The sequence below is a fragment of the Apiospora kogelbergensis genome (assembly GCF_038363985.1).
Source record: "Apiospora kogelbergensis strain CBS 113332 chromosome Unknown utg000003l_segment0_segment0, whole genome shotgun sequence".
Classification (NCBI taxonomy): domain Eukaryota; kingdom Fungi; phylum Ascomycota; class Sordariomycetes; order Amphisphaeriales; family Apiosporaceae; genus Apiospora; species Apiospora kogelbergensis.
In genome coordinates, this window is record NW_027117420.1 from 1,001,693 (window position 1) to 1,017,961 (window position 16,269).

At 53.1% G+C, this 16,269-nt stretch overlaps 6 protein-coding genes across 6 annotated transcripts; 2 read left to right on the forward strand and 4 right to left on the reverse strand.

Annotated features, from left to right (window-relative positions):
* Window position 1: 1 nt before the first annotated feature.
* PG998_005037 (Breast cancer protein) lies at window positions 2-1,138 on the reverse strand (the record flags this gene model as incomplete). The annotated part of the gene is made up of 1 exon (XM_066871855.1): window positions 2-1,138. The coding sequence occupies one exon, from the start codon at window positions 1,136-1,138 to the stop codon at window positions 2-4; it is 1,137 nt and encodes a 378-aa protein (XP_066731952.1).
* Window positions 1,139-2,374: 1,236 nt separating this feature from the next.
* On the forward strand, window positions 2,375-3,109 carry PG998_005038 (26 proteasome complex subunit DSS1; the record flags this gene model as incomplete). Its single annotated transcript, XM_066871856.1, has 3 exons — window positions 2,375-2,510; window positions 2,763-2,895; window positions 3,070-3,109. 3 exons carry the CDS (start codon window positions 2,375-2,377, stop codon window positions 3,107-3,109), a joined length of 309 nt encoding a protein of 102 aa, XP_066731953.1.
* A 926-nt stretch (window positions 3,110-4,035) lies between these two features.
* PG998_005039 (Phosphoglycerate kinase) lies at window positions 4,036-5,593 on the reverse strand (the record flags this gene model as incomplete). Its single annotated transcript, XM_066871857.1, has 4 exons — window positions 5,488-5,593; window positions 5,091-5,300; window positions 4,881-5,058; window positions 4,036-4,802 (listed from the first exon to the last, which is right to left on the reverse strand). Exons 1-4 carry the CDS (start codon window positions 5,551-5,553, stop codon window positions 4,036-4,038), a joined length of 1,221 nt encoding a protein of 406 aa, XP_066731954.1. The 5' UTR covers window positions 5,554-5,593.
* A 961-nt stretch (window positions 5,594-6,554) lies between these two features.
* On the reverse strand, window positions 6,555-7,748 carry PG998_005040 (uncharacterized protein; the record flags this gene model as incomplete). Its single annotated transcript, XM_066871858.1, has 4 exons — window positions 6,555-6,674; window positions 6,765-7,309; window positions 7,378-7,468; window positions 7,680-7,748. The coding sequence occupies 4 exons, from the start codon at window positions 7,746-7,748 to the stop codon at window positions 6,555-6,557; spliced, it is 825 nt and encodes a 274-aa protein (XP_066731955.1).
* A 4,404-nt stretch (window positions 7,749-12,152) lies between these two features.
* PG998_005041 (uncharacterized protein) lies at window positions 12,153-13,702 on the forward strand (the record flags this gene model as incomplete). Its single annotated transcript, XM_066871859.1, has 2 exons — window positions 12,153-12,335; window positions 12,410-13,702. 2 exons carry the CDS (start codon window positions 12,153-12,155, stop codon window positions 13,700-13,702), a joined length of 1,476 nt encoding a protein of 491 aa, XP_066731956.1.
* Window positions 13,703-13,764: 62 nt separating this feature from the next.
* On the reverse strand, window positions 13,765-15,587 carry PG998_005042 (aldehyde dehydrogenase; the record flags this gene model as incomplete). The annotated part of the gene is made up of 5 exons (XM_066871860.1): window positions 13,765-14,190; window positions 14,235-14,396; window positions 14,536-14,946; window positions 15,073-15,444; window positions 15,507-15,587. The coding sequence occupies 5 exons, from the start codon at window positions 15,585-15,587 to the stop codon at window positions 13,765-13,767; spliced, it is 1,452 nt and encodes a 483-aa protein (XP_066731957.1).
* Window positions 15,588-16,269: the final 682 nt, after the last annotated feature.

The following is a 16,269-nucleotide window of genomic DNA, read 5'->3' on the forward strand; positions in this document are numbered from 1 at the left end:
CTCAGCGCATCGCTTCTTCGGGTAGCCAACGATGGCCCCTCGCTCCGTCTCCTCTTCGGATGGCAGGATGTCGGCAAAAAGCCAGGAGTCCGTTGTAGTATGCCAACAGCACGAGAGCTGCTACCGCTCCGTTGATGTTGTCGAACCGTGTACTTTGCCACATCATGGTCACACCCCTTTCACGGTCACCCCTGAATCCGATTATGGAGAGAAGGCGAGAGAATGCCGGCGGGACCATGGAAATGATGAGTAGAAGAACGCCGAAACACATGTTGGCTCCACTGTGCACGAAGGCGTCAATAGGATCGGTAAAGATCTCCGAGTCTGGCCCCTTACTCCACTGCTCTCCAATCGTTGATTTGCCTTCGTTGTTTATCGATAACTCGTTCAGCTTCTTCTCCGCGCCCTCGAGTTCCAGATGGCCTTGGTACTGCGCTGGGGTCTGTGACTCGGGCAATCCCTCGGCGGCGTCGACAAAATCCAGATCAGAGTCCTCGGTTTGGTCACCGCTCGCTTCGCCATTAGTAGGTACAGCGGGCTTTTTGGCGGCCGCGTTTGACAGCGACGTTTTGCTCCCAGAGGACTCGGTGTGCAGCCCCTTCGCCTTGAGGTGTTGTGCCTCAGCCTCCATGATCGAGTCCAAGGTCAAGAAAGCCTTGCGCAGCTTGTAAAACCCCTTCAGGCCTTCCGTCAGACTCTCATGGAGCACTCCGACAACGGCGCTCATCAGCTGTGCCTCGGCGTGCACCAAGGCATACTGGCTCCCCGGAGGGTGGATTTTCTCTGCTTGCCCATTCGTAGCCGCATCCTTCTGAGCCTTTTTCATCTCATTCCAGGCATTAGTCTCGCAATTCGCCAGGCGTTTGCTGGCTTCAGCCATCATCTCCTTCTCAAAGCCCAGGATGCTCCGCATGAAGGTGGTGATACCCAAGCCCAGGTCATGGTAGGGTGAGCTCCCCTTCTTCAAGTCGATCTCAGCCCCATCGATGTCGTCGTTCATAATCTTGGAGGCACTGGTCATGGCATCTTGGATCTGGGCGATCTCGGCGGCCTGGAGATCGATCTGCGACTCAGAGGGGCTGGGGTTGGCGGTGGATTTGGGCGTGGCAGCGCCCCGGAACCAACTGCGTAAACTCATCGTGAGAGCGCTTGGTCCAGCCCAGTGTGGAAAAGAATGATAAAGAGGGAAAAGATCAGAGGATGTTGTCTGACCGCTGCGGAGATCCCAAAGGCCGGGAAATCTGGTCGGACGGAGCTACTGAGCGTAGCGTTTAAAGGAGAGGGTAATCCGGCGCGTCCTTTGGGTGTGGGGCGTCTTTAGGGGTCTTTTTGTCTTTTGGTAGCCAGTAGGCCAGGACTTGCAGATGTCCGGTAAATCCGAGCTCCAGGCAGGACGGAATGCAAAGCGATGTTCCGGCTCAAGGAGACGAGACAAGAGCCATGTGTAGGGATGGGTTATTGGCGCAGGTGTGAGGATATATGCCAGATTGTGTGTTTGTGAAGGGGACCCGTGTCGAGCGTATCCGCAATTCGAGTATCAGATGGGAAAGCAAAGCAGGAGGGTGTACCTGTAGATCCATGTATCACCTCCGTGGGGATGACGTCTTGACTCTTAGGGAGGGAAGACCCCGCCACGCTCGAAGTGGGCTTTAGAGAACAAGCAATGTCATCGAGTCAGCTACGGCTTCAGCAAGATACAAGTCAGCGGCCAATTGGAACAATTCAAGGGCCGGCCGGGGACATGATAAGGAGCCGAAACCAGTAAGACGGCTACGCGACGGGCAGCGGGGATGAAGGACGAGAGATGCTTTGGCCTCGTGCACCTATTGACTTTCATCGGCTCGTATTTTAGCTGCAGTTGCTCACTAAACAGTGTGGCTGCAGGCTGAGTCGGGGCGCAAGGCACACTCACTCAGCCAGGCTGCCTTACTTGCACAGGGCTGCCTTACTTGCACAGGGCTCTTGGGCCAGGAATGCGATCACAAATACCGTACCAAAATCAAAGTCCATTTGTCCATCTTTCGGAGCTATTCAGTTCAAAGTTCAACAGGGAGGGAGGTGAATGGGGGTTTTCGGTTTGATTGGCCCAAACCCGACGTGATCGGTCACTATCTTCGCCGTACGCCGAGTCTGGGCTGGAAGGCTGGGTACCTAAAACCACGATGCGGCTTGGATGCACGAGGCCCAAGCTCTCCTGGAAGCTCCCCCTACCCTGCTCAGGTAATCCCATCCATCCATTCCGATAGCCTCACCCAACCCCAAATCGGTCCAGCCTTGTCAGCCAGCCAGCTGCACCACACTCACCCGAAACCACAACCAACAACTCCACGAATTTCTCGCTTCATTACCGCTCCGATCACTTGCACATTCAGCCATGGCGTCAGCAAGCACACCCAAGCCTGACGAGAAGGCCAGCACGCCCGCCGGCTCCAAGCCCGAGCAGTCACAAACCAACAAGACGGCCGGCGCCCTCGAGGAGGATGATGAATTCGAGGACTTCCCTGTAGAGGGTATGTGATTGCTTTCATTTCCCTTCCTAGGATACTTTTGGCTTCTTGATTGGTTGCCCCCTCGTACCCCGTACCCCGACAGCAAGCCCAGTTCTACTTCGATAAGCAGTGGCACTGCCATGTCACTGCGACTGTCCAGTGATGGCTGAGATGTAACTTGCATCATGTCCTCAAAGAACAATCCCTCCTTCTCTATACGCCCACGCATCCAACACCACAGCTAGCAATATGATCTAACATACCTTTCCCTAGACTGGCCAGCCGAGGAGACCGAAGCCACCAACCAGCAAGGCGCCAGCACGACCGGCGGCACGGCGGCCGATCACCTCTGGGAGGAGAGCTGGGACGACGATGACACAAGCGATGACTTCTCGGCACAGCTACGGTAAGTACCTCCTTGGCATCCATTACCTCTCCCTGTTCAACCGGCGAAGCACAATTTCGCCACCTGTATTACAATCGGCCCCAGTCCTTGCATCATGTCGCTTTGTTTTTGTTCTTTCGCCCAAAATTCCCTTTTTTTGCTACAGCCAGGCTAACGTACATATCCCGCCTACAGAGAAGAGTTGAAGAAGGTCGACGCCGCGAAGCGAAGATAGGATTAGCGGAACAGTCTAGCCATGCGCCTCGAACGCAGCACATGGTAGATGAATCACCACTGAGGGAGGATAACAGATTTGGTGCGGGCATGAGAAGCTTCACATTGTGTGGTGAATTTGGCGAACGGGGCAGGATCCAGCGGAGAATGGCAATCTTGTCGTTTGCATTCTTATCTTCACGGAAACCCCCGCAAGGCGGCTGAACTCACAATCTGGTGCCAAACGACCGGAAAGGGGCCAAGCACCTGGAATAGAGGAGATAAATGGGAGTTAAAAATGTGAAAGACTTCGCAGAGAGAGCATCTTAGATAACCCGAACAGGGCAAGGTCATGCTAGTTTCGGTGTGATGCAACAGCAAGGGAATATACGCCACGCTCCACAGGTTGTGTCCTCAAGCCGCCCATTATTCTTACTATGCACATTAGAAAAAGCAAGAATTGCACTTGATAGCTACTTCATGTGGTAAGAGTCAGATTGTAATACTATGATGCGTTCAATTAGCAATACAATTCCCTTATAATATGTGTTGACGTCTTGTGATTTTGCTATACTGTCACTGTGTCTGTCTGGAAATTGATTGGGACTCCGATTACCACTCTACGGAAAGATAGGCGAAGATTCAGAGTCTTCAAAATAGAAGAGAGAAGAGAGAGACAGCGAGCGAGAGAAAATGGTCGTTGTATGTTGTGGGGGTATACATTGTATTATATTCATGTTTCGTTACACTCTATAGTTATTGGACCTCGACCTCATGCCTACCAGGGAGAACGAGAGCGACTTGGCTTCCCCTCCCTACCTGCTGGAGTAATTTTTGTGTATTCCTTTTTGTGCATCAATTCGTCTAAGTGGATCGTGCCATAACCTTTTTTCCTTTCTTTACCTCATCATCAGACAGCTGTTACAGCAAGCTGACAAGCTTGGTATCCTATTTGCTGCTGAGAGCGGTAACACCGGGCAGCTCCTTGCCCTCGAGCAGCTCGAGGGAAGCACCGCCACCGGTGGAAACGTGAGAGCACTTCTCCTCGGCGCCGTACTTGGCAGCCACAGTAGCAGTATCACCGCCACCGATGATGCCGATCTTGCCCTGGCTGACGGCGTTGGTGAAGGCGTCGAGGGTGGCCTTGGTGCCGTTGGCGAACTTCTCGAACTCGAAGACACCGGCGGGGCCGTTCCAGAGGATGGTCTGGGCGCTGTCGATGGCCTGCTTGTAGAGCTTGATGGACTCCTCGCCGCAGTCGAGACCCATCCAGCCGTCGGGGATGCCCTCGGCGTCAGTGGCCTTGCCGGTGGTGGCGTCCTTGTCGAACTTGTCGGCCGTGATGTAGTCGACGGGCAGGACGACCTCGACGTTGTTCTTCTTGGCCTTCTCCATGAGCTGGCCGACCGTCTTGGCGCCGGCCTCGTCGAAGAGGGAGTCACCGATGCTGACGTTGTAGAGAGTCTTCTTGAAGGTAAAAGCCATACCGCCGCAGATGACGAGCTTGTTGACCTTATCCAGAAGGTTGTCGATCAACTGGATCTTGTCGGAGACCTTGGCGCCACCGAGGATGGCCAGGAAGGGACGCTTGGGGTCCTCGAGAGCCTTGGCGAAGTAGTCGAGCTCCTTCTTCATGAGGAAACCGGCAGCCTTCTGGGGCAGGTTGACGCCGACCATGGAAGAGTGAGCACGGTGAGCAGTGCCGAAAGCATCGTCTATTTTGGTTGGTTAGTCAGGAAGGCTCGTGACAAACACACACATCAAGGTGGACAATAGGAAGAGGAGAAACTCACTGATGAAAACGTCACCGAGCTTGGTCAGGCCCTGACGGAACTCCTCAACCTTGGCCTTGTCGGCCTTGGTCTTGTTGCCGTCCTTGTCCTTGGCGGAACCCTCCTCCTCGAGGTGGAAGCGCAGGTTCTCGAGGAGAACAACCTGGGCATTATCGGCCTTGTTGACCATGGCCTCGACCTCGGGGCCGACGCAGTCGGGGCCATCTGGACGCTCTTGCCCAGCAGCTTCTCGAGCTCGGGCACAACGGGCTTCAGGCTGTACTTCTCGTTGACGGCGCCGTTGGGGCGGCCGAGATGGGACATCAGGACGACGGCCTTGGCACCGTTCTCGATGGCATACTTGATGGTGGGCACGGCGCCGGCGATACGCTGGTTGTTGGTGACCTTCTTGTCGGCATCGAGGGGGACGTTGAAGTCGACCTAAAGAAAGCGGAAGAAGCTCATGTCAGTTCAAACATGCTTGCAAAAGCTGGGTATGGCCATGTTGAGATCGTAGAGCATGTCGGGGACCGGACGGGGAGTGCATCGGTCCAAGGCATGGTGACAATGATATCCTGCTCAAGTGGGATGGCGGGGTGGAGGGGTTGGAGGGGATTCGTTTGCTTACACGGATGAGCACCCGCTTGCCCTTCAGGTCGACATCAGTGATGGAGAGCTTGCTTGACAGAGACATGATGGATGGTATGTACAGAAAATCGATGGGATTGATTGTCTTGTTTCTGGGAATAGGAAACTAGAGGGAGAGAAGGGGGTCGGAAGAAGAGGGACAGGGTCTCTTGAAATATCCAGCTTGCGAGGGAAATCCGAAATGCACGCAGCCAACGGATTGGCCTGCAGCGGTTTGGACGGAGGGGCAATTCTTTCTCTCTCTCCCTCTCCCTCTCCCTCGCTCCCCTCGCCGCTGCTGGATTGTCGCGCCAACAAACTAATAGCATGGTGGGGTGATATGTTCACGCTGGAGCTTGCCGTGCTTTAGTGACGTGACATCTCACTCGGTCCTTCTTAGCTTTCCAGTTTCACTTGCCAGATGTTTACTGTATATCGGGCCATTTTCGAGGGCCATCCTCCCATCCAGCCACATCTGTCCTGCCCAACAACATTGGAACCTTCGGGATGGCTTGATTTGCGCTTTTGTTCCTGTTCCGGGTTTTGACTCACACAGTCGGACTCCGCCGGTTTGTCTTGGCCGATTCTAGATTCATTTCACCTCCCAATCCGGATCCTCCACAACGCCCAGTACAATTCGCGCATGCCTGTGCAACACAGTAGTACTGTTGGCGGTTTCTGACAATATACCTTTGACTGCCAGCGCTTGGCATTCCGGTTGTCCGGTGTGTGTGAGTGTGTGTGTGTGAATGTAAGATTCGAGTGAACGCATCCGCCAAAATCAATGCACAATCTACGTGGATGACTGAGATTCGAGACCTCGCGATGTTGGTGAATGCTTCATTTTCGTCATAAGTACAAACGCGAGGTAGAAACAAATGAGGTAAACGCCGTTTATGCCCTTGCACGATCAATTCCATAAATTCGATACCCGTAACGCCGCGAACCGTAGTAGGGCCGAGAAAGTGTCCTTTACCGCCCGCCTGCGGCTCAATGCGCATGATGAATAACATGATCTCCAAAGATCCAGGGCTGGCCAAACGAACGGTTTGAGTCCCCATTAATCCGTTAGGAAAGTCGAATGTTCGAAGCCCGTGGAGAGGTCTGCGCGGTTTCTTGCACATCCTCAGCCGCATTGGACAGCGACAGATAAGCGGTCCACGCAATACCAATAGTGGAAACGAAAGGCTAACAGGCACCATCAGGGTCAGTATCCACCTCAACGACGAGAGCTTCGTTCATAGTATTCGTGTTTGATAGTAGAGGTGTGTCACTTACCAGCTGGAATTGCACGGGCATGAGCCTGAAGTTGATGGCCTGCACGGCCGGCCAGACCAGGAAGTTGGCCTTCAACGTTGGGACGTACATGTCTCTAAGCTTGTTCGAAACGGCCCTCTTACCACCACCCTCAGCAACCGTCATGACAGTGAAGAAACAGGCGATACCAAAAGGCGCAAAGACGAGCTGATCGAAGGCCACGCGCTTCATGGCCGGCCCTAAGGCACCCGCCTTGGTGATGGGGAACGCCCGCGACAGAAACGAGAACCATTTGAACTGCACCGGCGCCATGGCGAAACCGTACGCCATAAATCGGGTGAGGCGCTCAAAGTCAAAGGGCGGCGGTAGCAGCTTGCTGTCGGGGATCAGGTCGCGCTCGTAAAACGGATTCTTGCGGTCGAGGTCGTGGATCTCGATGGCGACATTGTCGTCCTTGTTAATGCCCCCCTTCTTATGGAGAGCACGCTCGCGGACAGACGTGATGGTTTGGGCGACGGTATCGGCGATGCCTCCGAGGACGGCGTTCGTCACCATCATGGTGAGAACTGCGATGGCCCAGTTAGCATGCTGGACGGAGAGCCGATTAGGGAAATCCGACTGGGGCACAACGTACTTGGTCGCTCGTCATAGTAGGCATTGAACCTCGATACCAGCCTCGCGGTAATTGTCATCTCGATGAAGAATATGATAGTATGGAGGAGAGGCTAAAACACAGCAGCGAGGAGATTGTCAGCCTTCACGTTGAAAGGTGGCGGATGCGTGGTGGCGATGGTCGAAAGAGTAGGCTTGATTCAATGATGTCGACGATTGAGATAGGCGGGTGGTACTGCGACGTTCGACGGCAATGGGCAATTCGTACAAGACTGGACTGGACATGTGCATCGTTGGTCTAGGGATGGGAAGGCAAGAACTCACGACTCGACCATAAATGAACTTGCTATTAACCGCTCTTGCAACGCGGCGACGTGTGAGTTCCCAAGTCATCTCGAAAGGATTGCGACGAGACGTTGGCCTTTGTGTCCTTCTTTTTTTATCTTTCCACGAGTATTTTTTGTTTACGTCTATGGGACACCGGGCCCTCGGCACTGGAGCTTTAGAGAATGCTAGGCGTTGCAAAGTGCAAGCGGCTTGTTTTTTATCGCTTGGTGGTGACGAAGGTGCTCCGTTGATTTGCGCAAAGAGATGGGTTCAGAAGTGTCTCCTGGGTTGGAACCGGGTCCTAGAGCTGCCAACTATGACGACAGTTTGACAATTTGGTCAATTTCCGGGGACTGGCGATCAGTATGTAGACGCCTGGGCCAACACGGTCGCAAATCGCAAGCGGGGCTAAAGGTCCGATTCAGGATGCGTGTGATACGAGCTCTCTCCTCTCCCTCTACTCTAGGTAACGTCGATTCGATGCGGAGGACGGGCGATTCGGTTCGATCGATGATTCCGGCGAGAGAGTGTGTGAACGATAAAAAGTAGCAAATCAAGCCGCGTGTTCAAACGTGTGTAGTAGCTGGCTGCTGATGACTGGAAGTTGGGGAGGGTAAGTTGTCTGCATCGATTGGAATCTGTCTGACACACTGCTAAAAGGGATTGGTCGGCGGAGGCAGGCAGTGCAGCAACGCCCTGGCAAATGAGGAGGGTGATCTGAGCTAAACTTAACAATGGGATCAAATTAAATGCCTTGTTGCCTGTAAGGCCTGCACTCGGTTAGTTCTGCACTCAGCACTTGCACTGCAGCCTGCAGCCCAGCCTGTGACCTGCCCGTCCATATGCCGGCCAGCAAGCGCTTGTCGGGTGCCATTAGCGCCCTGACAGCGCTGCAACATTGGTGCAACACAACCCCTTCCGGCGTCAACCCAGCCGACCTACTGACACAGAAGCACTTCTTTCTACCTTTCTTTCATTGCCGTTTTTGAGCCTGGATATCGGGTTGTCTGTTCAGAGTTGGCTTTTGACAGCAGCCGTATTAGCGGAAGATCGTTGCCGCAAAGGAGTCAAAGTGGACTGTCTCAGTCAAGGTTCAAGACATTGGACCCTTTCTACCACGAGACCTTGTTCTTTTCCCAATCATTTCTTTCTTTCGTCTTCATCTTACGCGACTCTGCGACTCTGCGTCACTCCCTATTCATTACTTTCGTTAAGCAAAAACTATATCACTTACGGCTCTCTCGTCTTCCCCAATGAACAGCATCATGGAAATAAAGTACCCAATATGGTTTAGAATGAAAAAGGGTTGTCGGATTCCAAAATCCGACGACGCAAACCCTTAAACTACCTAAACATGCCTGAATGAAGGTGGCAGTGAATGCCAACGCCCTAGTAATATTAAAACAACCAAAACTACGAACAACGACCGTCCTTCCCCATTCCCTTCCCCCTTTTTCATTATTTCTGTTCTTATAAGAACACGGTAGTGAAACCAAGAGAGGAGTCCGTGGGGGCGGTGTATAGCTGGGTCGGCGTGCAAGAGGGGCAACCGCAGGTCCGGTGCACGACTACGGTGGTTCTGCAGGATCTCGTCACCGTCTGCGAGGGGTACGCCCGGGTCGGCTCGCCGGGTGCGCAGGCGCTGGTTGGTTCCGGGCAGATATACCGCATCCGGCAAACACCGTAGCCGGTTGCAGTCGTGGTCGTGGCCATGTTGTTGCCCAGCCCCAAGCACGACGTCGTGGGGTAAACTATTTGGGTAGCAGATATACTGCGTCGCCCGTCTTCAGTAGGAGAAGCCGCGGTGCTAGGAATGATTTTAGCCATCCTGATATCAACATGCTGGGTCGGTGATAGGGCTTGGGCGTAGGAGGCAGAAATGCGCATAGCATGACGGGGAAATGACAAAAAAGGGGTGCCAAGCTACGAGGCGCGGAATCATCCTACTTACATTGAGAACACCAGCGCCGCTGCAGTCGCGATCCTGGTATTGTAGCTAAGCAATTGCATCTTGTCGAAGTCTAGTCGATAAGTTTTCCGGATCTTAGGAGGGTATGATGTGATGTTCAAATCGTCGTGGCTGCAGCCAATTCGTCGATGCGAAACGGGTGTGGGATACACTTTTAAGTATTCAGGAATCAAAGGGGGAGAGAGAGCAGCAGCCTTTAATATTCCAACTGCACATTTACCATTGTCAAACGGAGATACCGCCGAATCGTGGGAGCCACGCCTATTGTTTTGGTGGGTTTTCGAACTTTAGAAATATGAGGATACACGCCTTTTTCGTGCTGTCGTGGTTCATGATTATTTTTAAGCAATTTTCCCCTGGTAAAAGGAAGCTCTTCTCCTGCTGAAATTTGATTGAGGTTAAAGGAACGGTAGATACGTCGCTTCAACGTCACTTTCCTGATTTGGCCCGGTTAATAGGCTTTTGAGCCACAACGCGCCTTCACCCACGATGTATAGGTTCTATTGAAATGGTGAGCATTCGCCCTACAGTCTGTGATGCGGCATACAAATTGTATCCTCAACTTCAGCTGGGAGTCAAAGCCAATTCGCATCATGTTGATGTTCAATACAATCTTTGTCACAGGGATCACTGGCTGGCCCAAACAGTATGATAGCCTCTCCTCTTCGGATCACATGAGTGCGCGCCCGGAGATATTTCAGGCCCTGCCGCTTAGGAATCGCGATATTATTGATTCGGCTAGCTGTCTACCTTGGTAGGGTCTGGAAGCTTTCTTGACTAAAATCAGGTTGGAAGGAGGTGCGTAAATAGGTTATAGTCGGTTATAAGGAGATGATAAGTAATATAATCCAGCAGTAACAGTGCCCATGGGCGCTCTAAGTTGGTAATGAGATGTGGGGTCATCTGTACGGAGTGTATAAGAGTCTTCAGGCCATTGGGTATAATGGCCACTTGATTGCGTGTGCAGATTTAAAGAGTCGTAATTATGAGGTTTCGTTTCTGTTGGGTTATACCTTCATTGAACCGAAGAACAAAAAAAAGAATGAAAGGATGCGAAAGGTGTGGCACACTGATAAAATGTACAAGCAACCCCTATCTAGACGTTATGATTCTCGGATAAGGGGTAGTTCGTAGACTTATTAGACGTCACATTCTGAATTACTTTGCAGTGTGCTTAGCATATATGATACTGGTCAAGCAATTAAAGTGTAATGATTCGCCCGTTCCATCGATTTCCAGGATATTTTATCACGTGGCTTGTTACAGTTGTCCACGCCGGAAAGCTGCGTTGGGAAAATGCAAAACGAAACGAGTCTTAGTGAGAACCCGTGCGCCCAGAACAAACCTTCCAGGCCACGGACACGAACGAACTCACGTTTGCATAAGAAGACTCGATGGCCCAAGAGCTTTGAATCACAACAGCTTGTTTTCTTCCAGTTTTCGTTCTCGTCGTCATTCTCGTAGTCGTTCTCGTAGGGGCATACTTGTGCTCATTGTTGTGGTCATCCAAATTGTGCATTGCACCCTAAGGCATGCGAGCGATATTTTCCAAAGCCTGACCCAATTCTTGGAAAACTGAAAGATAATTTGATCTTGTGATCCTGTGTCATCCGTTTTCAAAGTTTCACTGTTAGCAACGGTGTCATCCACTAATCAAATCATATAAGATTATGCCGCTAGGACCCCTGAGCGGCATTGGGAGTTTTATACTTTCAACACCTCTCGCGCCGTAATAAGAATGACTTCGGAAAGCACCACCAACATAATGGTTTGAATCAGGTAAGCTGCAGATTGTACAAAACCAGCTTCATAGAGAGTAGTTCTATCTAAAATTCTGACATTTCCAAGTAATTTTATGAGACCCGGGGTGAGGTAGAGCCGAGATGGTGAATAACTTACTCTGCATGTGAATTCAGATGGATGTCAGAGTTTAACGCACCGGGTCTCCTGTAGTGGTGTCTTTTCCAACGTTGGCATCCAATTTCGAGCAAACGAAGCCGACAGACACATGAGGGACATGCAAGGAGATGTCCCCCGAATATTAACAAGAGTAACCCCATGAAACGCCTCGATTTATGACTCGGTGTGATCATGATCGCTCTCGATTTGGATATCTGGACACGTATATAAACTAGTATCTACAACGTATATAGTAGCGGACACCCTTTTTGTCTCCTGGATGAGATCGTCTATATCACTACGTGGTATTAGATACAGAAGTAAAACGTTATGAACAAACCAACAAACAGCCGAACAAGATGGGATGAATAAGAGCCCAAGCTTCGACGGGATCTCATTTCCCGTATCCCTAGTGGAAAGCCAAAAGATACTCCAGCAACCGACTCATGCCATAGATCGAGTGAGTAGATGAGAAATTCCAGAATGTCTCTCAATCCAGACCACCGAATTCTCACTTACATGGGAGTTTGGAATCAGAACGCAAGAAAAGCATTCTCTGAATATCTTGGTCCACCAGCTTTCGAGGCAGAATCTCTTCCAAAATGGCGTCCGAGAAGATCATCCCAGTCCATGAGTTCGACAGCATGGCGGTGTACCCCAACATCGTCCTCAGTCTGATGTTGAAATACGACAAGGTCCTCGATCCTGCCATCCTCAGAGACGCCATGATAGAACTTGTGAGCCGCGAGGGTTGGTGCAAGCTTGGGTCGAGACTGAAGCGCAATGTAAACGCACATTCCTATCATCTTTTACTGTCCCTTTATTTGAACGGGTCGGTTTCGCTAACCTCGGACCACAGGAACACGGCAGGCTGGTCTACCACCTCCCTGAAAAGTTCGATGAGGAAACGCCCGCTATCACATTCACTCACATTGAGTACGACATGGACGTCGAGGACCATCCCATCGGGTGCAAGATTCCAACCCATCCAGATCCAGACAAGCCCAGCGTGGTGGCGGATCCGGCTACTTTCGACACCCTGGCACGTCGTGCCGACGCACCCAAAAACCTCGATGATTTCATTCGGCGCGATCTGCCCCAGCTGGAGCTTCACGTGGTGTCGTTTCGCAAGGCCACCATCGTCAGCGTCAGCTGCCTGCACTCCCTCCTGGATGGAATGGGCTTTGGAAGCCAGGGCCTGTTCAAAGGTTGGATGCTGGTCCTCCAGGGGCGCCAGGATGAGATCCCGCCCGTTTGCGGCTTCGATACTGATCTATTGAAGGACCTGGGGAAGCGGCCCACCGAGGAGCACAAATATCACCGGTTCCGTATGGGCGGCTTGTGTATGATTTGGTATTTACTCAGGCGTGCGTTCCAGTTCCTGTGGCACAGGGCCGAAGAGGGGCGCATCGTTTGCATCCCAGCAGGCTTTGTGCAACAGTTGCGACAATCCACGATAGAAGAGTTGAGATCTGGGGTGGCATCTGCGGGAGAAGAAGCAAAGGACAAAGAAAAGCAGTGCTGGGTAAGCGAGGGTGATGTCCTGGTGGCGTGGTGGACGCGCTACGCTACGCTGCATCTCCGGAACAAGCCGAACAAGACGATTTGTGTGAGCAACGCGTACAACCTGCGCCGGATTCTGTCGGGAAACCTGCTGCCCGCGGGCCACACGTACCTGTCAAACGCTGTCTTGGGGCTGTTCATGCTGCCCAAGGTGCGCGACATCTTCGACCGCCCCCTGAGCTGGTTGGCGGCCCAGATGCGCCGGAGCATCGTCGAGACGGGCACGCGCGCCCAGATCGAGGCCCTTGTGGCCGACGTCATGCCAGACTGGTCACGCCCGGCCAGCTTCCGCATGTACGGCGACCCGGGAATGCACATGCTCGTCTTCACCAACTGGACTCAGGCCCAGTTCTACCAAGTCGATCTTGCGCCGGCCGCGGTGGACGATTCGGGCAAAGTCGAGCAACAGTCCCTCATGCCCAGCTTCGTCAGTTACCGGATATCGAGTAAGATATGGCCGATGCGTGACTCGTTTTGCATCATTGGGAAAGATTCCGAGGGGAAGTATTGGCTTGGTGGTGTTCTGCAGAAAGGGCTATGGGCCAAAATTGACAGTGAGCTTCAACGAGGCCGCATAGCTGGCGCTTGATGACAGCCGTGTTTGATGTCAAGCTATGAACAGATTATACAATGCCATTCTTTTTCAGCTTATCATTTTCGAACCCAGACCGACTGGTGATTGCACCAACCCTTGAGCCCGTCCAGGCCTTGCTCCACGCCGATTCCGCTCTGCTTGTGTCCGCCAAACGCCACCTGCGGCGTGATCTCGAAGTGGGTGTTGACCCAAGCTGTACCGCACTCGAGCCGACGCGCCAAACGCTCGCCCCGTGCCGTGTCAGAGGTCCAGACAGAGCCACCCAGGCCCAGCGTGGTCGCGTTGGCGCGCCGCACCACGTCATCCTCGTCAGACCACTTGAGCAGCGGCACGATGGGGCCGAACTGCTCTTCCGCGACGATGCGCGAGTCATCTGACGGGTTGTCGATGACGGTGGGCGTGAGGAAGAAGCCGCCGTTGTTGGACGAAGGAGGGGGACCTCGCCACCCAGGGCGATCTTCGATCCGGACTTGGACACCTCGCTGTATAGGTCACGCAGCTTTCCGTACTGCATGCTGTTCTGGACTGGACCGAGAAAGGCGGCCGCGTCGGTAGAGGCGCCGACCTGGAAAGTCTTCACGACCTCGACGAAGGCCGCGAGGAAGCTGTCGTATATGCTTTCATGTACATACACACGCTTGATTGCAAGGCAGATTTGGCCGCTGTTTAGGTAAGCCATGGTCGCGATCTGTATTTCTCAGGGGCCCCCAGACGTGTTTGGTCAGCTTGCAGCTTCTTGTATCTGGCCGACTCATCACTTATCCTCAAGCCTCGGGAAATAACAAAACCCGATAGCCTGCGTGAGCTTGGAGCGGAACGTTGCTCACCTTAGGTACAGTCGTCTCCAGATCTGCGTCCGCGCAGACGATGGCAGCATCGTTGCCGCCGAGCTCGAGGGTGACTCGCTTGAGCGTCGACGCGCACGCGGCCATGACCCTTTTGCCCGTGGCGACGGAGCCCGTGAAGCTGACCTTGGCGACGTCCGGGTGCGCCGTCAGCATGGGACCCAGGTCTTCCTCACCGCTGAGGACCTGGATGACGCCCTTGGGGAAGACGCGGGCCGCGATCTCGCCCATCTTCAGCGCCGTGTAGGGACTGTACGGTGATGGCTTCCAGATGAAGGTGTTGCCAACCAGCAAGGCGACCACGAGCTTGACAACACCCAGAGCCATGGGGAAGTTCCAGGCCACGATGCCGACGCCGACGCCCAGAGGAACGTAGCGGCGAATTGCCTTTCTCTGCAAGGGGGTTTTAGATGATTAGCGTAACAGGTCAGATGCACAGATAGACAATGGAAACTGATCTCATGTGATGGACTGCCATGTGGAATTCGCGGTGCATAGACCCTCTGGGGAAGACCTTACCTCTTCGTTGTCCTCGACCACCTCCTCCTCCAGGCGTAGCGAGACAGCCTGTCGAATGAGGCCGCCGAGCTGTGAGAGCTCCATGGCCACGCCTGACGGGGGCTTACCGGTTTCCTTACCCAGCAGAGGGCCGAGCCCTTCTAGATTGGCCTCGACGGCGTCCGCGAACTGGAGCAAGAAGCCGACACGGTCGTCGGTGGACAGGTCACGCCACGCTGGGAACGCCGCCTGGGCCGCCTTCACGGCGTGGTCGACGTCTTCCTGCGTCGATACAGGCACCTCGGCCAGCGGCTGACTGGTGCTGGGGTCAACGGCCCGACGAGTCTTGGACGTGGTAGTGAGCTCATTGTCGATCACATTGCGAAAGGTGGTCTAGCAAGTTGTGGTGAGTCAGGAGTCGGTCAACTTGAGGAGTCTTCTGTATGTATAATTACCTCGAAGTCTTCGAGCTTGTAATCAGCTGTGGGAATCTTACGATGCGAGTCGGTGTTTGCGTCCCTGCTAATGACGTTCATCGTGACTGATTCGCAAAGCACAAGACGTGTGTGCTTTCAGTTATGGGATGGAGTAACTGGGCTCGTATACCTTTCGGTGGAAGAGGGAAACAAACCATCACAGCCTGGGAGAATGTTTATACTTGCGATATGATATGCCGGAACATCTTATACGGAGCAACCAGGGGCTGCTGGACCCAGGCTTGGCGCACGACGTGTAAAGCCCCTAACTATTTCCTATTGGCCACCTTATACCCGGCCCCAGTCGCGATACACTCCGAGTGCCACCCTCACATAGAAAATTACTCACGAACCCGCATTTGGTGGTCTTGTCATGAGCGGGGTTGATGTTCCCCTTCCGAGGTTGGATGAGTGCAACGAATCTGATATGATGGCTCCTTGGCGAATTCCAACGCTGTTTGCTTTCTTTCATAGTGAAAACAGTGGTGGAATTTAGTCATAACGCCGCCTTTACCGCCTCAGCCAACAAAGAACAAATGATATATAGCAATATGTGGCGCCACTGTTCGTGGTGCGGGTACCCATTCACTGAAGGAACGGAGGCCCCTGGCCGCCGTCTCCCCCATTTCCGAACTATCAAGAGGCTTTGCAGCACGACAAGCCATGACACCCGAGAACTAAGGTGTTTTGCAAGCCGTTACCATGCCGTTGGCGGACATAGTATTGAACCGAGAGTCTCAAG